This window comes from Pyrus communis, chromosome 7 (genome assembly GCF_963583255.1).
Source record: "Pyrus communis chromosome 7, drPyrComm1.1, whole genome shotgun sequence".
Lineage (NCBI taxonomy): Eukaryota > Viridiplantae > Streptophyta > Magnoliopsida > Rosales > Rosaceae > Pyrus > Pyrus communis.
This window is the reverse complement of record NC_084809.1, coordinates 3755244-3778289: the sequence shown is the minus strand read 5'-3', so window position 1 is coordinate 3778289 and position 23046 is coordinate 3755244. Positions and strand designations below refer to the sequence as shown.

The 23046-nt window shown below is 37.8% G+C and overlaps 2 protein-coding genes across 4 annotated transcripts; one reads left to right on the top strand and one right to left on the bottom strand.

The window, feature by feature from the left end:
* The first annotated feature begins 2112 nt into the window (after positions 1–2112).
* On the top strand, positions 2113–5959 carry LOC137740975 (ultraviolet-B receptor UVR8-like). Of its 2 annotated transcripts, XM_068480782.1 has the most exons (9): positions 2113–2243; positions 2345–2610; positions 2957–3150; positions 3244–3291; positions 3690–3762; positions 3919–4090; positions 4622–5053; positions 5136–5327; positions 5753–5959. In XM_068480782.1, exons 2-9 carry the CDS (start codon positions 2352–2354, stop codon positions 5796–5798), a joined length of 1416 nt encoding a protein of 471 aa, XP_068336883.1. In that variant the 5' UTR covers positions 2113–2243; positions 2345–2351; the 3' UTR covers positions 5799–5959. The 2 variants fall into 2 exon arrangements, with proteins under 2 accessions (XP_068336883.1, XP_068336884.1); XM_068480783.1 differs by having other exon boundaries at positions 2135–2610.
* A 1582-nt stretch (positions 5960–7541) lies between these two features.
* On the bottom strand, positions 7542–15440 carry LOC137741190 (agamous-like MADS-box protein FUL-L). Of its 2 annotated transcripts, none has more exons than XM_068480999.1 (8): positions 14927–15440; positions 9848–9926; positions 9246–9310; positions 8807–8906; positions 8624–8665; positions 8334–8375; positions 8023–8201; positions 7542–7887 (listed from the first exon to the last, which is right to left on the bottom strand). In XM_068480999.1, exons 1-8 carry the CDS (start codon positions 15109–15111, stop codon positions 7749–7751), a joined length of 831 nt encoding a protein of 276 aa, XP_068337100.1. In that variant the 5' UTR covers positions 15112–15440; the 3' UTR covers positions 7542–7748. The 2 variants fall into 2 exon arrangements, with proteins under 2 accessions (XP_068337100.1, XP_068337101.1); XM_068481000.1 differs by having other exon boundaries at positions 7542–7875; positions 14927–15438.
* Between the last annotated feature and the right edge of the window lie 7606 nt (positions 15441–23046).

Genomic DNA, 23046 nt, shown 5'->3' with positions numbered 1-23046 from the left:
CTAACCGCACGATGTACGATAAACGGACTTGATTGATTGATCATCTAGATCCCCACAAAGAGGATCTAGAGAGGATCCTATTCCAAATAAAAACATCTGTAATTTGTTTGTTTAAGTGTCGTTTTTTCTTGCCTCTTAGTACTACGGTCTATTGGTATTCCTCTTCACTTGTAAGCGAGAGGTCTTAGGTTCGATTCTCACTAAAGGCGAATTTGAACATATTATTGATTGCCCATTGTGAGGCTAAACTCACCCCCTTCCCGTTAGTGTAGGTAATCGTTTATTAAAAAAAAATATCATTTTTCTTATTGGCATGAGACATTATGTAACGATGTATTCATGTCATGTAAATTGTTCATCTCAGATGGACTACACATGATAAGAAGGGACGACATGTTAGACTAAAATTTGAAAATCTAATAGTAAAAAAAAATTGGCTAGTTATAAAAATTCATGAGAGTAATTAGCAGTGTCTCATAAGGTCAGAGGCAAATTGATGAATAGTTCTTAAATTATATAAAAAAATTAAAAAAAATTGAAACAAAGACATATTTATTTAGACTAAAGTGGGAGAGAATAAATTAGTTGTGAATTTTGAAATTTGAATTTAGGATCTCTTACTCATAAACAAAGAAGAATACCAGTAAAACATAGTATTAACAAAGAAAAAATGTGTGTTGTTTTTAGCAATAAAAAAATCATTGTGCATTGGTCCGTATTATTTCTCAACTTAAAAAATCTTGAGTGTAATTAAATTTTTAGAGTTGCAATAAAAAATACATAACCTTCACTAACACTATGCTTGGATTAGGAAAATAAACTTGAAATTTTGCCAAAAGTCAAAATTTATAAATTGACATGCACCAATTTCCTTGTTTGCATTTATAAATATAGAAATACAGAATTTTTGCATGGGAAAAAATTTAGAATTTGGAACCTCCAATTCTCAAGTTTAAATTTCATGTAAATAGGTGTTATTTCTAAGTTTCTACGAGTAAGAGTTTAAAAATAAGAATTAAGTATTCAAATTTCATTATTCTTAGGTTAACCAAACAAGAAAATTCATAAATCCTAGAAAATAAAATTTCATCATTGATATCTTTATCATTATAAAATTAGATTAATTACACTAACACCCCCTGAAGTTTATCGAATTTTCACAAAACCCCCTCACGTATGAGACATTACACTAACACCTCCTCAAGTTTTAATTCACTTTCACGTAACCCATTCAATCAATATTCTGCTAATAAATTGACAACTTTACCCTTATAACTAATTAATTAAATAATAACGAAATATATTAGAAAAAGAAAATATTAAAAATAAATAAATTAAACATAAAAAATAAAGTTAAAACTTCTAAATTAGGGCTGCTGTGTCTACCAATCGAGCAAGCCTTTTGCCTTAGATCGCAGCCATGTCTTCCGAGCAAGGTGGAATAGCAAAGCCCTTGGAGGCACCCGAGGCCGAGAAGGAGTACGACGAGTCCGATTTGGCCAATCTTTAGAAGGAAAAAGATGAGGAAAAGGCACTGAAGGAGCCGGGGAGGGTTTAGGGATGAAGGCGATGGTGGGACGGCGGGAGGAAAAACTGTGGGTCGTGGAGCTGGGGAGGATTTAGAGTTCTCCCTCCTTTTTCTTTCAATTTTTTAAGTTTTTAATTTTTTTAATGTTGAATTTTTTATTTTTAATATTTTTTTTTCTAATATGTTTTTTATTATTTAATTAATTAGTTATAATGGTAAAGTTGTCAATTTATTAGCAAAATATTGACTGAAGGGGTTATGTGAAAGTGAATTAAAGAGGTGATAGTGTAATGTCTCATACATGAAAGGGTTTTATGAAAACTCGATAAACCTCATTGGATGTTAATGTAATTAACCCTTCTAAAATTTCTTAGAAATGTTATCCAGACATATGTGTAAATTTATTGAAATATATTTTTGTGGTGAGAAAATTTCATTGGTTGTACGCAGCTGCATGCGGGCCTCAACCACTGAACCCGACCCGACTCCGCGTTCACCTCCCAGATTCTCGGAACACAACATGTAACTCTTTATATTTCACAGATGACTAACGGCAACCATTTTTCAGTTTCTCCCTTCTTTCTTCCTCTTCCACTTTGACTCCTCACCTCAGGTATCTCCACCACTCGCTCTCTCTCTCTCTCTCTCTCTCTCTCTCTCTCTCTCTCCTCTGCTTGGCTGCCGAGAAAATCCAACCAAACAGAGCACCCATTTTGTAAAGCTCCCAACTTTCTCCTTTAATTGGATTCAAATTTGTTAACTTTTTTCAAATTCGTTGACTTGCAAGTTTGCAACTTTGTCGTTCAATTTGTGAAGGACATTTATGAAAATGGACATTGATGAGCTTCTGGGTCGCAACCAGCCGGTGAACATTCCGACCAAGAGTGCGATATACGTGTGGGGATATAACCAGTCCGGGCAGACGGGTCGGAACGGGAAGGAGCAGCAGCTGAGGATCCCGAAGCAGCTCTCGCCGGAGCTTTTTGGGTGTACGGCGGGGGCTAATTCGCGGTGGCTGGACATTACTTGCGGCCGCGAGCACACCGCCGCTGTTACCTCAGACGGGTCGCTTTTCACTTGGGGTAATTAAGCTTTCATCTTCTTTTCTTTTTTTCTTTTTTTTTTTTAAATTTTATTGTGTTAATTTTTATAAATTTCAATTCTTCCATTTTTTAATTTAATCAAATTGCAAATTATGAGTAATGATAAATGGTTCATTTGTGGTAGTTGATGAAGTAAAATCGATCTTTCTAAAAAAAATGAAAATAAATTTGATTACTTTCAATCAATTGCATTGTGGGAACGAACGATTTCCGGTCTTAAATCGCCATTTCTCGGTTTGAAAATGGTTGATTACAATGATGGAGACAAGTCATATGTTTGTGGTAGTTAATGGAGTAAATGTATATTGTGTTTGCAATTGATCAGGAGCTAATGACTTTGGTCAATTGGGAGATGGAACGGAGGAGCGAAGAAAAAATCCGAAGAAAGTGAAGCAATTACAGGCAGAGTTTGTGAAATCTGTGTCTTGTGGAGCACGTTGTACCGCTGCTATTGCAGAACCTCGTGAAAATGATGGAACCGTCTCAACAAGAAGGCTTTGGGTGTGGGGGCAGAATCAGGTCCTACTATGATTTTCTTTAGCGTCATTCCTGCTTTCATTCCTTTTTGGCAGATAATGATTTGTTTACCTTTACCCCTACTTCTCATGACAGGGATCGAATCTTCCACGTTTGTTTTGGGGAGCCTTTACTCCAAACACGGTATGCTACCCTTCCTATTCATTATGCTTTTCCTTATAGGTTGGAATTGTTCGGTCTCAGAATTACGATTTTTTTGGATAAAATCATTTTCTTTTATCAGGTAAATTGGTTCTGTTAAGAAAAAGTTGGGGTGGTAATTTTAATAACCTTGATTATTGTCATCACCCGGGTTGGTTGATGAACGATTGCTAGGGTTTGCTGTCACTGCAGGCGATGCATAAAAAAGTTCGAAAACTAGTCTTAGGTCACAACTCCAAAACCTACAAGAAGATAGAGAGGAACACCTGTCGTATTGAATGCTTCAGAAAAGGAACACTATATAGTGAAATGCTTTTATTTGGGTAGAGTGAATGGTTATCAAACTTAATACCTCCTACTTACTAGAAGGTTTCTCACAGATTATCCGTCAAGTGTCTTGTGGGGCAGTTCATGCGATGGCTTTATCAGAGGATGGCTTGCTACAAGCTTGGGGTAAATGCATATGCCATTTCTTAGTTTCTGATGATGTCGTTATTTTTGCGAAATTTTGCTAGCGAGACATATCCCGTAGAGAAAATGAAAGAAACCTGAAATTCATCTTCTCCCACCTCTAGTTAATCAAATTTTAAATCTGTGATGATACACCAGGATATAATGAATACGGTCAGCTTGGCAGAGGATTTACATGTGAAGGATTACAGGGGGCTCGTATAATAAATGCATATGCGAAGTTCCTAGATGAAGCCCCTGAGCTTTTGAAGATTACCCAAGTGTCATGCGGGGAGTACCACACAGCAGCTATATCTGAAAAAGGCGAGGTGTAAGTGATTTGAGGAATTCTTAGATGGAGATTAGGTTATACATCTAAGCTTAAGTATTGTGGTTATCCCCATGGCACATTTAGTTCAGAAGGTTTGCGAAAATCTTCGTATGGGAATCTCACATTTAAAAGGAGACAGGATGGCTAGAATACTGGACACATTATGCGACTATGCAGTCTCGGAATTTATATTTGTTTTTAATCTGTGATTTTTTATTCATATCGAACCCTTGTTCATTCTGAACTTTGTTCGCGAAGGAACTGGGATTATGACGGGCCAGCCATTTTTTATGAGAAATGCTTTGGTCACAGTTATTTTACTAACCAAGGTTATTGATAAAGAGGTTATCTGATATTGATGTGTTAGGAAGTGACATGCCAGTTATACTCATATACTCTTGATCTGTTATGTAGTCTTCCCAACGAGTTGGTTATTATTGTAATTTGACTGCAATGTTTATTCATTTGTTTGTTTAACTGTGGTTTCTTCTCGGAATTCTTCCTCACAATAATTTTATTTGGCCCTCAAAGGTATACTTGGGGGCTAGGAAACATGGGTCAACTTGGGCATTGTTCCCTTCAATCTGGGGAGAAAGAGTTATTGCCTAGGAGAGTGGTCGCACTTGATGGAATAGTCGTAAAGGATGTTGCATGCGGTGGCGTACATACATGTGCTGTGACTCAGAAGGGAGCTCTTTATGCTTGGGGTGGTGGTCGTGCAGGGCAGTTAGGCCTTGGCCCTGAAACGGGATTATTTTCATGCAACCCTAATGAATCTCAGTCATTTTTCCGGAATATTCCTGCGTTGGTTATTCCAACTAGTGTGCAACTCATTGCGTGTGGACACTCCCACACACTTATCTCTACAAGGGATGGAAGAATTCATGGATGGGGCTACAATAGCTATGGTCAAGCATCTAATGAGAAACTGACTTACGCTTGGTATCCATCTCCAGTTGATTGGTACGGTACAAATAAATTGTTCACGATCGGTTTTTTTGTGGCTATCTTGATTGGCACATTGATTGAAGTTTGCATCGCACAGGTGCGTTGGGGAAGTGCGAAAACTTGCAGCTGGTGGTGGCCATTCAGCCGTGTTGACTGATGCATGTACCTTGAAGGAATTGTGTGAATTTAGGCTTGCAGATAGTGTTAATCTAAAGAATGCTTCTACGATTGGGGACATTGCGTCTAGAACGGGTTCAGATGCTTTAGCACGGCTTTGTGAAAGATTGAGGTATGGATTTCTTTTCACTAGGTCAAAAGGTGAACAAATTTGCGCTTCGTCCATGTTCTTATTCCACAATTACATGATGATCATTTATCCGCCTTGGTAAAATTAGGATAAATCTCATAGAACTTTTTTTTGAGAGAAAGTAAATCTCATAGAAAATAAATATGAATCACAAACAAAAGAAATGTAGCTTTAGCTTCTTTTATATACAAAGTTCCTTCTGATAACTGAACTACCTTGAAAGAGTTCACTAGTTCATAGAGGCGCGCATTTCCTCCTTGGAGTGTTCTATTTGTTGATCACATAATATTCCATGAACTGGTAATGCTCTCGGAGCTTTGCACCGTTGGTTGCGATGTGCTTCTTTTCACTTATTCGTTATGTGTATCTTTGATGAGGATACCAATGTGAGTTTCTATTTCGTGCAGGCAGCATGTGTATGAGGGTGGCGACTGTGAATACGAAGACGATTAGACCAGCAGTTATTTGATGTGAAGAAACAATTGGATTTGATTTAAAATTGACATCCATTATTTCAATTTATTCACTTTATGGAAGTTGTAATCAGATTATGAAGGGGTTAAACCCATGTATATATGTCAAACTAATATCATTTGTAACCACAATCAAGTCAAGTACACAGTTGTATTGAAAACAATCACATTGAGATGTCGGACTTGTTTATGTAATTATTCAATATGAGTATAAAAATGAAAGACTTGATTCTCGACCATATCTGATGACTTCTCAATATAAGCTATACTGTCGTTCGAGCCCTGAAACTATTTACTCCAGTTGAAATTGATTTCCTAAACTATTATTTTGGTAAATTAACCCCCTGATCTATTTGAAATTAGTCAATTAACCCAATCAATTTTGATGAAATTTCATATACTTTGCTGTCAAATACTAGCATGTGATTCACTCTTGAGGGTCAAGTTGTGCTAGTATTTGACAACAAAGTAGACGAAATTTCATCGAATTTAACAGTGGGGTTAATTGCTTGATTTCAAAAAGTCCTAGAGATTAATTTACCAAAAAAATAGTTCGAGTTTACTTACAACTGGAGTAATAATTCAAAAAGACAAACAGTAGTTATGCTCAGGTCAGAAATAATTGTTAGGTTTTCGACGTGGGACTTTACATAATTCATCACTTACAGAGGTGGATGCATTGAGAGGCAAGGGGTCAGTTGACCTCCCGAACTTCAGTGAATGTCCAGGGATAACTTGAGTGCTGACCCTCCGAACTTCGATGAATGTCCATATATAACTTGGGTGGTGCCCCTTTAAAGATTGAAGTTGGCTTCATACATGTCCTCCAAATGTAAGAGTGGCTCTTCTTCTTATTATTTTTTTAAATAAATATTACTTTGTCAAAACGCATAGTTTCAGACCCTTAGTTTAATTAAAAAAAAACACACCAAGGGCCAAAAAAAAAAACACATGGATGATGGATATGTTACTCGAGGGAGATCACGGCGTAGAGCTCAAAGAATCGCAAACTTCCATCATTATCATATGGAGCTCTTTGTTGCTATTGTTGATAAGCAACTTGTGGAATTAAATAGTTGCTTGATGAGGTAAATATAGAGTTGCTTCTTTGTTTAGCAAGTTTGAGCCCGGATGATTCATTCTTGGCTTTTGATGAACAAAAGCTAATTTGTTTTGCTCATTTTATCCGAATGAATTTACTACTTGTCAACTCTTGGAACTTGAAGATCAACTTGGGCATTATATATTTGATATGCATTCAAATAGTGAATTTTCTCAATTGAAAGAAATTGGTAGCCTTGCAAAAAAAAAAAAAAAAAAAAATGGTGGAGAAGAGGAGGAATAGAATATATAATCATGTGTATTTACTAATTACATTGGCTTTGGTTCCATCAGTTGTTACTGCTTCAGTCGAGAGAGTTTTTTCCGCTATGAATATTATGAAGATTCTATTGCGTAACTGAATGGAAGATCAATGGTTGAGTGATAGCATGATGGTTTATATTGAGAGCAATGTTTCATTTCATTGACAACGAAGCTATAATGCAACATTTTCAGAATATGAAAACGCATTGGAGACTATTGTAACTTGTATTATTATTTGTTCTACAAGTTATGAATGCTGGAACTATGATTTATTTCTTAAGATTATTATACGTCTGAAAGATGTTTGTAAACTTTTACACGTGATCCCCTGAAATATTTTTCCTGGATCCGCCATTGATCACTTAAGTGATCCCCAAAATTTCTTTCAAGACGATTAGAATATTAATTACAAGTTTGAAGAAACATTGTTTTTAATATTATTCTTTAATTACAATAGCAAAGCTTATATTTTATTCAAATGGCGAAAGCTCATATTTCATTCAAATGGCGAATGCATTAGAATTACCGCCGGTCGAGGTGGAGGTCTTCCGGCGAAGCATATATTTCATTCAAATGACGAAAGCATCCACAGTGGCATGCGTGTGTTTGTAGCAGCAGCCGGTCGAGGTGGAGGTCTTCCGCCTTTATCAGAATCATTGTCATCCACTGCTCCCCTTGCCTGGACTCCCCCACTGCATGATTTTCTACATACATATAATTAGCTTTTCCACGCAACCCTAATGTGTTTCCGGTTCTTGTACTTTATATAGTCCTAAAATAATATAATCATTGGAAACATTGCTGAGAGAGAGAGAGAGAGAGAGAGAGAGAGATCGTACCTGGTCGTTCGAAAAGTAGGTAGTGTTGGTGTTGATGGGGGTTGGGGCGGCGGCGGCGGCGGCGGCGGTGGCATGAGCATGAGGGTGGTTGAGTTGTGGCGGCCTTGGTTAGTTTGCTGCTGCCCTACTACCTGCACCTGGTCATGTTCTTCCTCAAGCATCGTTTTATTCTCCTTCACCTTGGATCAATTATATTTGTTGTTATATCCAAGATTTAATTTTATTAATATTCTAAAAAAATATTTCTCATAAATAAAACATATATATATATATATATATATATATAAGAACGGTTTTAAATTTTTAATTACCTTCTTTGCTAGCGACTTGTTTAGTTCCCCTAGAGCCTTTTGCTGGAACAAGTCACAATGTGAGATATACAGACACGCATATATGCGCATGCATAAACACCAGTTTCATTTCATCTTTGAATATGATGTTAATCCCATTAAACATACCTAAAGTGTGATGCTAAGCCCACCTGAGTGAAGGTATATATATAGTTAAGGTAACAATTAAGCTAATTAACCCAGAAACATACAACGATTAGTTAATGTCCTCGCACACGTACAAACACATGCATATTGGAACAACATTCTACCTTTTTGTCCATCTCTGAAATGGATTCATGCACGAGTTGGTTCTGCAAATGTCAGAATTATACATGGAATAAGTATAAATTAATTTATATTAATTAGATGCCAAGGTAGCTTACCTATATATAATCCATGACAGATATGATTAATTCGAGATTTATATTAATTGAGTTAAGTAACTGCAAAACCTTTCTTGTTCGTATGCGCTTAAGGGCTGTATCAAGCTGTTGCTCCAAATCTTGAAGCTCTTTCAAGCTCAAGGGATCTAAATCTTCTCCCACCAAATTCCTAGAGAAATAGACGTTAAATACAACTTACGAACATTTTCTCATAACAATTTCTTCATAAATATATCAATGCTATATATATATATATATTTTTTTTAAATTACTATTATGAAGGCTAGGGATACTATTACAATAGTTTAGGGGGGAGGGAAGTTTCGAACTTCGGATGCATGTGTAGGAACCCAACACCCTATCCACTAGGATATTAGACTACATGCATCTAGGAATTACTATATATCACTCTCACTCGAACAATATTTATTTGATTAGATTTTCTCAAGAGTGTTTTCCTGTCTCAATAAAATTCTTGAATTAAATAACAATAGCTTAAATAATTTGCCTTAGTTTCCTTTGTAAGACTTCAATCCTTGCCGCAAGCTTGGGGTATTCCACCAGCCAGTTTTCCTGTAAGAAGCATACAAGCTTTATCAACGCAATCTAAGATTCAGAATTTATTACAAGGATTTTCAAATGCAAGAACATCTCCATGGGTAAGTATTACAAATATTGGTTAGGACTTAGGAGGCTCCTGACATTATTTCTTTGACAGGGTTCAAATCCCCGACAAGATTTTAACAAGGCTACATTATGCACAGTTACTTTTGTACGGTACTATCTAAAAAATAATGAGGTGCATATAAAATGAAAATTTTAATTACCAGAAAACTAGGGATTCTGCAGGATCTTTAATGGCTTAACCTAATCCAACCTTAATAGAAAGGCAGGTTTTGCAATCAGTTAACAACCCTAAATCAATCTCTTGCGGATCAGTATTGTATTGAAGGACCTCAATTTGTAACCAATTCTTGAGAGGAGAAAAATGACCTCAATTTGTAACCAATTCCCGAGTCTAAAAACATATATACAAGAAAGAAACCTAATTGATGCAACTTTTCATTTTTTACTACATATTCTTAGTACTAGGTCTAGAATATTAAATACCTGTGATTCAGAATCAGCTCCGGTGCGTTGCCGTTCTGCATAGGAATATTGGTCGTATCGATCCAGAATCCTCATCATGCTTCACAAAAATGAAATCTTTCAGAATGACAAGCCAATGAAGCTTATAAATATAAAATAAGCGCACATCATACATAGTTGTCCAAGAATACATCAGAATCATAAAAGTAGATGAATTGTGGAAAAGCGAAATCAAGAATGATCACGAAAGCCCAAACTTTTGTTATATATAGCTTTTGATACATATCGTCGGGATTTAAGAAAGAAGCCCCTAGCTTGAACAATCGGCCAATATAAACTTGCTCTGGAGAACAACCTTTCATATGTTGGAAACGAGATAGACTCGCAGAGTTCTCCAACTATGCAGCAGCCTACGTATTTCTTTCTCTGCCAGCACCACTCACTACGAAAACCCACATATCCAGTTCAACGTTTTCAGTTGTAATCTAGTGCAATCGCTAAGGCTTCATTAGGGGGATTACATTCGTTACATTACAGTACTGTGCACGTTAATAGTATGTGTTATTTCTAATACTGGAAATAGAAGAGTTCACCATGCCAGTCATGAACGTATACAATTGTTGTTTACAATTTGGTTTCATACCCTACAACTTGATAAGCATAGGAAACACAAGGCATGTATACATTAGGTTGAGAGTCTTCTAATAATATATTTTGACAGGAAACGACAATAGAATGAACTATTCCAATTAAGACAATTTACAAGCGGTATTTTGGACAATAGAATGAACTATTTTTCGAGACTAAACATTTAAAATGTAAAATTTAAGATAATTGTTGGCATATATTCGGCACAAACTTTTAAGCTTTAAAGAATAATGTGTAGTAGACCAAATAAAATCTGTCATATAGACACCTCCCTGCTTAATTTCTCCTTATATATTTGACCGTCCCCAATGAGAAGGAGAGAGGTAGGTATATAGGTTAGAAAAATATTAGAGCATAATGTAATTGTTGACTCAGCTCACATCTTGATAGCTTGAACTGAAATTAGGCATAGATTCTAACACACTTAGTTTGACGGTTAAACTGATGAGTCCTTTTATCTTGGTGACAGTAAAGCGAAAGAGTGGCTATGTCTCTCTAGTTTGCAAAACCATGGACTCAGGAGCTAGAATTGTAAGGTTGGGGGCCGAGTAAATACAAGTATAGAAAATATATCAACTTGTTGGGATCCAAAAGGACAATAATTTGCTAAAAAAAGTTAAGTGTTTAAAAACACTAAATGCTTTGCTGGTGCTTTACTTCCAAGTTCTTTTTTAGAGTCCTTCTAATGAAAAGTATTTCCAACAAAAACACGTTTATGAGTAAAAGTGATTTTGAGAGAAGCATTTATGAACGGGCCATTAACCTCAATTTTATGAGTAATGCTTTCTTGTAAACACGTTTAGCTTATTACATTGTTCCATGCAAGTGAAATCATTTATGTTGTGTTTCGATGAGTGATTTCCATGTACCAATGAGTTTAGTCTAATTAGTTACAGACACACCCGAGTGGGAGTAGGCAAAAACTTGCCTAGACGTGGCCGAGGTGCGCCATAGGGCGTCTTGGGAAAAAAAATTTTAGGCTTATATTTAGCTATGCCCCTTAAAACTTCATTTTGATCTCACTTTACTCCTTGTAACTTATAAGTCACAACTTTACTTCCTGAAACTCATAGGTTGCTCCACTTTGCCCCCCTGGAACTCGATTTTAACACCATTTTGGCCCTTAAAACTTGAAAGTCGTCTCTATAAAACTCAAAATTCACTCCACGTAGCCCTAGATATGTTAATTTCTTATGTGGGTTTAATTGGGGTGCGCTAGGCTAATCAATTTTTTTTTATTTTTTTCATCTCTTCAATCTCTTTAACCTTAATATTCTCTGATTGTCGAATGTTAACGCATAATAGAGATTTATAATCAAATTTATTGTATGTGGCATAGTCATATAGAGTCTTGGGTCCCACATGTGTTTCAGGAGGCGACCTATAAGTTTCAGAGATGAGAGATTCTTCAAGTAAAAGTGAAACGAATTTTTAGTTTTAGGGAGAAAAGTTGTGACTTTTGAGTTATAGGGGGTATGGTGAGATCAAAATGAAGTTCCAGAGGACATAGCTAAAAATAAGCCTTTTTTTTTTAATAAAACTTCTTCTTAGTCTTCTTCATTCGACACTCGAGTCCTCGGCAACCTCGCATTCTTTTTCTTCTTTGTGAAACACTAAAACTCTCCTTTCTCTTCTTCGCGTGATACTACCAACTGAGCAACACCGCTACCACCCAGCGAAGAGGGAAAGTGAGAGTAAGGGAGAGTACCGAGGGAAAGAGTGGTGGGGGTGTATACAGACCATTTAAATGTTGTAAATGAGTGGACATTAACGAGAGAGAGACACAGAGAAACAAGAGGGAAAGTGAGAGTAAGGGAGAGTACCGAGGGAAAGAGGGGGTGGGGGGTGCGTGTGGACTATATTAATGTTGTAAAATGAGTGGATATTAACAAATGAGAGGAGGGAAAGTGAGAGTGAGAGAGAGTGTACTGAGAGAAATAGAGCGATTGTGGGATGTATATGGGCCATATTACTGTTGTAAATGAGTGAGATATTAATGAGGAAAAAAGACTGTTTGTTACCATATTTTTTTGTTTTTTGTTTATATTTCAATCTATGTGGACCATATTTGGATGAATGATTTCTTTTCTTTGTTTGTATGTTTGAGTTAAATTTACTAATGACTTGTGCACTTCATGACAAAGGTTTTTTTTTACAAAGTATTATATTTTGTATAATTATATATATATATATATATATATATATATATTAAAACATTTAGGTTCTGAGGCTTCGCCTCATGCCTCAAGGTTTTGTTTAGGTAGGATTATCCATGAAATGCCTAGTCTACGCCTTCATCTTAAACAATAGTTTCAAATAACTCGTTTTAAGTAGTAATTTCAAATCCCTTGGTACTAACAAATTTCAGCAAATGCACTGGTTTTAGACTTCAGAATCCACATATCTTATATTTTGTAGTACTTTCTGGCTAATATAGCTTAAATCCCTTAGTACTTGGTCATCACTCGTCCAAACACAACATACATGATTTTACTCTTTGGGAAAATTGCAAAAGTTATACTTGATGACAATATACATTACTCGTGAAATCGAATAACTTATTTCCTTACAACCTATATTTAGTAACTTTTTTTGCTAAAGGGTGAAGAAGGATTGAGGAGAATGGAGTGCTACTAATGAAGGATAATTAACGAAACAAAAACTTAAAATTAGTGAGTTTTTAGTTTTGAATTAGTTTTCATTTTATATAGTATTCTTCAAACATTTCTACCCCCTTCCTCCGACCATTCTTTGTTGCTCTTTTCTTTTGTATACCTCTTCTCCGTCTTAAACAATAAGAGAAATCTAAAACCAATAGAAGGAATATGTTACAGAACAAGCCCTTAGATTCACATAATCTCATAGATATAAGTTTCCTAATATCCACACTTACACTCTGTTATGTCCAATGGTATCATGCATTTTATAAAACTTTCTATCTCAATCTAAATTGCAAAGAGAGAACTGTTGAACGAAATATTTATAATAAGGGGTGGAGAAATAAATTGGTATCAAACTTACCATTTACAAGATTCGAACTTGAGGCCTCTCACTTACAAGTAAAAAGAAATACCACTAGCTCATAGTATTAAGTAGTGAAAGAAAGAGAACTTAGTGATAGATGTGAGCAAATATTCATTTATCTTAAGTAATTTCATACTAGTTTAAAATGTTTTCCAAAATTTTGTAAGTTCTCATCCACCATTGGGCAAGTGTATGATTTAAAACAGACACAAGTTTAGGAAATTGACCTAGCTAACCATCAATATAAAGTAATACTTGGATTCCTGTTAGCTACAGATGTCCCTAATTCTTGTTGTCTTGTCTAAATGGTTAATCACACCAAAATGAAAAATCCTTTTGAGAATCGTAATTTTTTAATAAATGATCAATATTTCTACACTATATGTACTAAAAAAAAAAGAGAGTTTTACTTTGAAACATAATAAAATGGATATGAAAACTCTAATCATTAGGACAATTCACCAATCTTTAAAATATTATATTTGGTAACGAACCAACATACGTTTCCCTCTTTTTCTTATGCAACTGTTCCAGAACTTACTGGATGATTGGAGGAGTGCTTTCTCCTAAGTCCTAGGTGCGCAACCAGAATCATATTGGATATGCTACATTTACAAGATGCTCAAACATATATGATATATCCTAGGTAACAAAACCTAGGAAAACACCAAGCCCATCATGACTCATTGCTCAATAACCCTCACCCGGTTCCAACACCTGTGAACAAATTATTTTAAAAATTAATTGCTAATTTTAAAAGTACAAGTAAGAGCAACCCCCATGGTACTGCGTCTTAGTTTGGTTTTATATGAGACAATAACCCTTATCTCAGACATTACGCAAGTGGATTACAGAAATTAATTATTCCTTTTTTAAGTATATGGATAGGATAATGATATTTGCACTTATTTTTATCTCTCACACAATTTTATTAATTTTCATTTATTAATCTTTTTAATTCATTTAATCTAACGATAAAAAATTAAAAGAATTATGAAAGAACATCACCAATATAGATATTTATATAAAATTAGCATTTAAAATTTAATTAACTAATTCACTCTCATGATTTGACCAGTAAGTACTCCCTTGTCACGTCTGCGAATGGTGAAATGAACAAGGGCCATGTACTTCTTCTGACAATAAAAAAACTGAAGTACTTATATTTTGTGTATATCTTTGTCATGTAAATACGTCGACCTCTTAAATATGGTTCAAAAAAATCGATAAAAAGGGCAGATCCAGAAAAAAGTAGAGGGAGAGATGGAGCTTAAGTGTATAAGTTGTTTAATTAAGTTTAAGTTTATTTTATGTTTAAGATGACTGGCGAAACACAAGCAAAAAATACTAACAACAAACAAGAATAAGAAAAGAGATGTATATACCCAGATAAAATATATGCTCAATAAGCTTGAGTAACGTTCAGACCTGAAATCAGTAGAATACTCAAAGAGCTTCCCTACGGTGGAGAAGACAATAACTGCCACCTCAGCATCACACAGAACAGAGATCTCATGAGCTTTTTTGAGCAATCCACTCCTTCTCTTTGAAAACGTTACTTGCCTGCTTATCTTGTTCTCGATCCGCTTCATCTGCACCTTACCTCTTCCCATTTCTTCTTCTTTTCTTATGTGTTGCTAAAACTAGAAAGGGGAGAAGCGGCAGAAACAGCACTTTCTTTTTTAGTGCTTAGAAACCCCAAGAGATGGAAAATATACCAAATTTGAGAGAAAACCCTAATTTTGTTGATACAAGAAAGGAAAGCGAGCTGGATGATGAGGAAAAGCAAAAAGCAGGATGAGGAAGACAGATGGTTTTTTTTTTTTTTGTAGTATCTTTCTATTTTTGTATTGGGAGTGCCTTGGTTTTAATTGTTTTGTGGAAGCAAAGGCGCTGAGTATAAAGGACAGAGCTCGGCTGCTGAAAAAATCAGCTGCAGCTTCTACTGCTAACAGCAAATCACGAATAGATACATGTTCAATTTATTATTAAAAAAATTAATTATTAACACGTGTTCATTCATGATTTGCTAGCATTTACTCTGTTCGAATATAAATATGGAAAAAAAAGAGAGAGAGAGATAAATATGGTGGTTTTGGGGAATGCGTTGTCGAGATGGGAGTGGTCCAAAAGACCAATCAGCTGTTTGGTCTATCAGCTTAGTCACATTTGCAGACTGTCCGTACAAATGTCATGTCAGATTAAGCTCTGCGGGGCCAAACAGAGGCGTCATCGCAGCGCGGTAAGCATTTGCCGTTGCTGACGGCGCTTAATTTTTCCAAAAAACAAAAACAAATTAAGTATATAAATTATTTTTAAATATTGTAGCTAATCCCATAATTCGAGAGAGGATCTGATCTTGGTCGGATCCTCTTTGTGAGAATTTTAGAAATCTTTTAATTATATCCGTTTATTGTATATTGTGCGGTTAATTTTTGCTAGATACTGTGTATATTCAATTTTAAATAAAAAATTTATAATAATTTTTTATCACACAATGTACGATAAATCAATGTGATTGAAAAATCTCTAGAATCCTCTAGCCATAATTCTAGGCATAACATCAAATTTATATCTTTTGATGGAAAATATAAGGTGGTATATTGTTTATCAGCACTGCCCTAACTCTCGGAGCTTTTTCACTTTCGTCCTTCAACTTTATTTATTTTTGTCTCCAAGTTGTCCTTTATTATTTAAGGTGTGTTTATTAACAATTTAGGAGTATGCAGCATTTGTGATAAAAAAAAATGAATGAAAGTACCAGCCCAAATTGTCAATTTAATTTGGATTTTCAAAATCGCCATTAAAACTGAATGAAGAAATTTTTTACCCTAAAAAATATTTTAGTAGAATAACCGAATAATACGTTTTAGTTATTGTCTTTTATTGCAAGTAGTCGTTCAGTGTTACATTTGCTAACAAAAAATCTTATATCAACTTGACTTGGTATCGATGCAAAAAGTTTTCGAGCTAACATAGTTGATATTGTGGTCTGTTAATTTTGTAAATGAAGTCATTGTTGTTCTTATTTAACAAAGTTTTATTTTAATTTTTTTTTTTACAAATAATAACATTAGTAAATTAAATTGTTCAATGTTATGGGAAATGAGAATAAGTGAAGATTAAACTTGCATCATGGTGCATAAATATTATAGTTTTCTGCCACTACGGTAAAACATCATCTGCATTTATTTAACACATCTTTAACTTACCTAGGACAAAAAAAAATGTTTGAGAACAAAAATGGAAAAACCACTAGAATTAGGGAGAAGTTTGTAATTAACTCAAGATTATATATTAATATAATGGGTAATGTGTTACATCCCACATCGGCCACACGAGGGTCGAGTCCTGGCCTTATATGTCCATGTCTGGCTCCTTAACTTTGAAGAGGCCTTTTGTGGGCGCCCAGTAGGGGTGTGGCAGGCGCTGGGCTACGGCCCAAGTACCGGCCCACAGAAGCAAAGCCGTGCGGTAGCCCCTTTCGGGCGGGGAATGCCAAAGCGGACAATATCTTCGGAGTTGAAGGGTCGGGATGTGACAATTTGGTATCAGAGCCGGACTCGTGCTGGTTCGATGTGCCGACGAGGACGTCGGGCACCCCTACGGGGGGAGGATGTTACATCCCACATCGGCCACACGAGGGTCGAGTCCTGGCCTTATATGTCCATGTCTGGCTCCTTAACTTTGAAGAGGCCTTTTGTGGGCGCCCAGTAGGGGTGTGGCAGGCGCTGGGCTACGGCCCAAGTACCGGCCCACAGAAGCAAAGCCGTGAGGTAGCCCCTTTCGGGCGGGGAATGCCAAAGCGGACAATATCTTCGGAGTTGAAGGGTCGGGATGTGACAATTTTAAGCTGACACACCCCGACCGAGATCAGGGCGTGCTGGCCGTCACTCGAAGGTGACGTAGCCATGTGCGCGTGCGGAAGCTAATGAGAAGGTAATATAAAAGTACTAATAATTAAAATCCTAATAACATACAAAGTACTAGTGTATGTGAGACACAATTCAGAGCAAGTCTACAACAGTCCAAAAGAAAAGATACGACATATGTACACCCGAAGGTGACCCTACAATGGTGAATGTCTGTCAGAAATGCCGGGACGCCCTCTGGGATAAACCACCGAACTCGCTAGACCACTAGAACCTGGAGGGGCGCAAAAACAAAAGCGTGAGTGGGCAAAAACAAAGTTCTTTGAAAACTCTTTAGCAAAATACATTCTAACCCCTCGCCGTAAAACCTGTATACTTCCCAGAAAATGAACATATATACGTATGTATAGATATGCCATTCATGCTCACAATATGCCATTCATGCTTGAGAATATGCCACAACAGAATCTCATAATCAAATATGAATGCTCAAGCGTAAATTCACATCAATAACATATAATCTGGCAGCCGGGAGTCACCTAACGTGACATGTACCGCTGCCTATAGAGCTCCAATCTCAACTCAACATCTGAATCTGCACACAAGTCGGAGCCACCTAACGTGGTCTGTACGACAAGACTGGGTGTAATATATATATACGCTCTAGTGCTACGATCACGTGAAGACTATGCGAATAATCGCGGGTCACCTACGAGTCGGAACCACCTAATGTGGTCTACACGACAAGGCTTGCACCTAACTTGGATCCAAGGCGAGCGTGTGGTGCTGGTGAACATCACGTGAAGGACTATGCCCTGGCCCTGGGCGGGAGCACTAACACCGGGGGTGCAGATTATGAGCTCTCTAAGCATTTCAAACTACGATTGCATAATAAACAGGAATGCATAACCACATGAATACCGCTTACCTGACACTTACCTGTGCGTCCACAGCACCAAATACACATATATATATATATGTATGCCACTACTAATACAGGCGATGATGAGTAAACAACATTCATATGATGCATGGCATAAAACAATTAACCTTTTCTATTTAATTTCTGGGAATTAATATGTATATAGGTATATACGGAAAACAAAAGCCCACTCACTGATAATTAGAAGGGTCGTAGCCCCCCTGCCTCGAGTGTGTACGCTCGTCTTCGGAAAACGAATCACCTAAACGCGACAAAGTTACGAAAACATTAATTTAAAAGCACCTAAGCAACTTCTCGTAATAACTTCTCATACATTGCTCAAATTGGACAAATGAATATACCAACGTGACCTACACAACCTCAGGATCACGCCCATATTTTTAGAAAAATTTTTGGACCACGCACGCGCCGGCCAAGGCACGGACCTACGCGCCCCCCACGCGCGGCCACGTGCCAGGCACACTGACGGTGTCAACAGACGCCGTCAGGAATATTCCGTTAACTGACGGAATATTCCGTCAAATCTAACCGGATTCCGTCACTGCCGTTAGGAATATTCCGTTAGACTTAACGGAATATTCCCCTTTCTTCTCCGGCGAACCTCCGGCGCCGGCGACGGCGCCGGAAAACTGGGTAATTTTCAAACTAAGTTTTCTCCTTCGTTTTTCAACCATTTTTCACGTTCTTTATACCAAAATGAAGCTTAGGACTAGTAGAATCACGTTAGACTAGTTTTAAGGCCTAAAAATTGCTAGATCATACCTGTCCACAACTTCAAAGTTCGGCCAACTTCGAACCTAGCCTTCCCAACGTCCAAATTCACCCAACGAACCACTCCGAGGCTCCTTGGGACCTCACAAACACATCTACAAGCTTAGAAATTCCAAAAACACACTAGTTTAGGTTTGCATGAACAGTGCAATAATTCGGCCATTGTTGAAACGACGTGAAAACGTTCGAATTCTTACCTGGAATTGGTATGGTTGTGCTCCTCACAACCTCACGAGTTCAATGGTGTAATTGGTTCCTTGTTTGGTGAAGATTTGATTAGGTTTGTGTGTGGTCCGTATGTTGAGAAGAGAAGAAGAAGAGAGGACTCGGGGAGGAAGAGAGAGAAAGAGAAAGAGAAAGACAGAGTGAGGGAATGAGGGAGGGAATCCCGGGAGAAAAGTGAAGATATAAGTGTGTGAGTGTGTGTGTGGTCCTACAACACCACACTACACAAAACTACACGTACGTTTAACGAACTAGGGGGGTAAATTTGTAATTTCAATGTACGTCCCGAAATTCGTCCCGAAATTCGTCCCGAAATTCGTCCCTCCTTAATAGAATTTCGTCCCGAAATTCAAAACAACCACATATAACCCCTAATAATCGAAGAACAATCTAGGATACAAATCCCTCATCCTATTTTCTGTCTCCCATGTCGCTTCTTCAACTGAGTGATTCCTCCACAAGACTTTCACCAAATTCACCGTTTTGTTCCTCAGAACCTTTTCTTTCCAATCCAAGATCGTTAACGGTTCCTCGTCGTACGTCAAATCTGGATTTATCTCTAACGGTTGAGGAGGTATCACATGCAATGGATCAGCAACATAATGTCGGAGCATAGACACGTGAAAAACGTTATGCACTTTAGCCAACTCCAGAGGCAACTCTAACCTGTAAGCTACCTCACCAACTCTTTCTGTGACTATGTACGGTCCGATGTACCTGGGACTCAACTTCCCCTTCTTTCCAAACCGCACAACACCTCTCCACGGTGAAAGCTTTAGAAACACCCAATTTCCGACCTCATACGTTCTGTCCGTAGCATGTCGATCTGCTAAACTTTTCTGCCTGTCCTGAGCTGCTTTCAGGTTAGACCTAATTACCTGAACATTTTGAGTAGTCTCCTCGACAATCTCCGGACCTACCAAGACTCTTTCGCCAACTTCTGACCAACATAACGGAGTGCGACAAGATCTACCATACAAAGCTTCAAATGGCGCCATGCCAATGCTCGAATGGAAACTGTTGTTGTAAGCAAATTCCATCAAATCTAACCGCTGGTGCCAAGCATCACTGAACTGTAACACTGATGCTCGCAGCATATCTTCCAAGGTCTGAATAGTTCTCTCGGACTGTCCGTCCGTCTGTGGATGATATGCCGTACTGTAGAGTAGTCTCGTACCCAAAGCTTCTTGAAAAGCTACCCAAAACTTCGATGTGAATCGTGGATCACGATCTGAGACGATACTTACAGGGACACCATGGTATTTCACAACCTTTGAGATAAACAATTCCGCTAACCGGCTCAAAGAATACTTCTCTCTTACGGGAATGAAATGCGCTGATTTAGTGAGCCGATCAACGATCACCCAAATGCCATCAAAGCCATTATGTGTACGCGGCAACTTGTACACAAAATCCATAGTAATATTTTCCCATTTCCACTCTGGAACGGGAAGCGGCTGCAACAATCCAAATGGCTTCTTTCTTTCTGCTTTAACCTGCTGACAAACAGCACAACTGCTCACATACTCAGCTATCTCCCTTTTCATACCCGGCCAATAGTAAAATGGTCGAATAGTATGATACATTTTAGTTGCTCCTGGGTGCATGGCATAGGCCGAGATATGTGCTTCATCAAGAATTTCCTTCTTCAACTCCACATTACTAGGCACGAACATTCTACCCTCTAACATCAACATGCCATCAGAATCACGAACTCTGAGATCTCGTCTCCTTCCTTGATCTCGAGCTCGAACAAGTTCTTGAATCTGTTCATCAGTTACCTGAGCTTCAAGCACCCGATCAATTAAGATTGGCCTAACTTGAAAATTAGCAAGCAATGCCACTTCTCGATCTTCTGCTTCTAACCTTACTCCCGTAGCACGCAAGTCCACCAAAAGAGGAATACGACTAGCGTACAACGCATTGATACGGCCATGTGACTTCCTGCTAAGTGCATCGGCTACTACGTTCGCACGACCTGGGTGATAATCAATCGTCCAATCGTAATCGCTGAGCAACTCCAACCACCTCCGTTGACGAAGATTAAGTTCCTTCTGGGTGAAAAGATACTGAAGACTCTTGTGATCTGTGAAGATCCTACACTTCTCTCCGTAAAGATAGTGTCTCCACAACTTCAATGCAAAGATGATAGCAGCCAACTCCAAATCATGTGTAGGGTAATTCATCTCATGGGTTTTCAACTGCCGCGAAGCATAAGCAATCACCCTACCATGCTGCATCAATACACATCCCAGACCATTTAAGGAAGCATCGCTGTAAACCTCGAAATCACCACTATCGTCCGGGAGTGTCAAAACAGGTGCATTAGTAAGACAATGCTTCAATTGCTGGAAACTCTGCTCACACTTATCATTCCACTCGAACTTAACATCTTTCCTTGTTAACCTCGTCAGTGGCAAGGCAATCACCGAAAAATCCTTAACGAATCTCCGATAATATCCCGCCAAACCAATGAAACTTCTCACCTCAGTGACGGTTCGTGGTTGCTCCCAACTTTCCACAGCTGCAACCTTTTGAGGATCAACAAGAATACCTTGAGCAGAAATGATGTGCCCTAAAAACGCAACTTGATCTAACCAGAATTGACACTTGCTAAACTTAGCATACAATTGGTGTTCCCTCAACCTCTTCAACACCAAAGTAAGATGTCGAACATGCTCTGCTTTGGACTTAGAATACACCAGAATATCGTCAATGAAGACAATAACAAATCTATCCAGGTAAGGCTGGAATACCCGGTTCATTAAATCCATAAAAGCTGCTGGTGCATTCGTCAACCCAAACGGCATAACCAAAAACTCGTAATGACCGTAACGAGTTCTGAACGCCGTCTTAGGAACATCATCCCTACTAATTTTCAGCTGATAGTACCCAGACCTCAAGTCTATCTTGGAAAATACACAAGCACCTCTCAGCTGATCAAACAAATCGTCGATACGAGGCAATGGATAACGGTTTTTAATCGTCACCCGATTCAATTGTCTGTAGTCGATACACAACCTCAAAGTCCCATCTTTCTTTTTCACAAACAACACTGGAGCGCCCCAAGGTGAAGTACTAGGCTGAATAAATCCTTTATCCACTAATTCCTGTAACTGCACTTTCAATTCCCTTAACTCAGCGGGAGCCATACGATAAGGGGTTAATGAAATAGGATTAGTACCTGGAAGTAACTCAATAGTGAAATCCACATCTCGATCTGGGGGTAAACCAGGTAAATCCTCAGGAAAAACATCAGGGAAGTGTCTAACCACTCTCACATCCTCAATTCTGCTAGGAACGGCCTCCTCTAGCACCACATGAGCTAGATACCCCTGACAACCTTTAGACAACAACTTCTTCGCTCGCAAAGCTGAAATAACACCATGTCTTACTCCACTCTGCTCACCCACAAAAGTAACCTCAGGTAATCCAGGACGGTGAAACGTAACTACTTTCCCGTAACAATCAATGTTGGCACGATAGAAGTGCAACCAATCGTTGCCCAAAATCACATCAAAATCGACAATATCTAACGGAATAAGATCCGCGGGCATAACAACACCCTCTACTATCACTGGACATCCTGGGTACATACAATCTACAACACATCTCTCTCCTCTAGGCATAGCGAACTCTAAATCGTACCCTAGAGGTGTGGGGCAAGGTTGCGTTACTTGAGCAAATGTATGAGAAATAACGGAATGTGTAGCTCCACAATCAATTAAGACTCTAGC

What these genes read in the sequence shown, in the direction of transcription:
- LOC137740975 (XM_068480782.1), top strand. Translation starts at nt 2,352, where the DNA reads ATGAAAATGGACATTGATGAGCTTCTGGGTCGCAACCAGCCGGTGAAC. An exon ending in CGGGTCGCTTTTCACTTGGG is followed by an intron (nt 2,611 to 2,956) that starts GTAATTAAGCTT and finishes GCAATTGATCAG; the next exon opens with GAGCTAATGACTTTGGTCAA. An exon ending in GGGTGTGGGGGCAGAATCAG is followed by an intron (nt 3,151 to 3,243) that starts GTCCTACTATGA and finishes TTCTCATGACAG; the next exon opens with GGATCGAATCTTCCACGTTT.
- LOC137741190 (XM_068480999.1), bottom strand. Translation starts at nt 15,111, where the DNA reads ATGGGAAGAGGTAAGGTGCAGATGAAGCGGATCGAGAACAAGATAAGC. An exon ending in GAGTATTCTACTGATTTCAG is followed by an intron (nt 9,927 to 14,926) that starts GTCTGAACGTTA and finishes ATTTTTGTGAAG; the next exon opens with CATGATGAGGATTCTGGATC. An exon ending in ACAAGTCGCTAGCAAAGAAG is followed by an intron (nt 8,202 to 8,333) that starts GTAATTAAAAAT and finishes AATTGATCCAAG; the next exon opens with GTGAAGGAGAATAAAACGAT.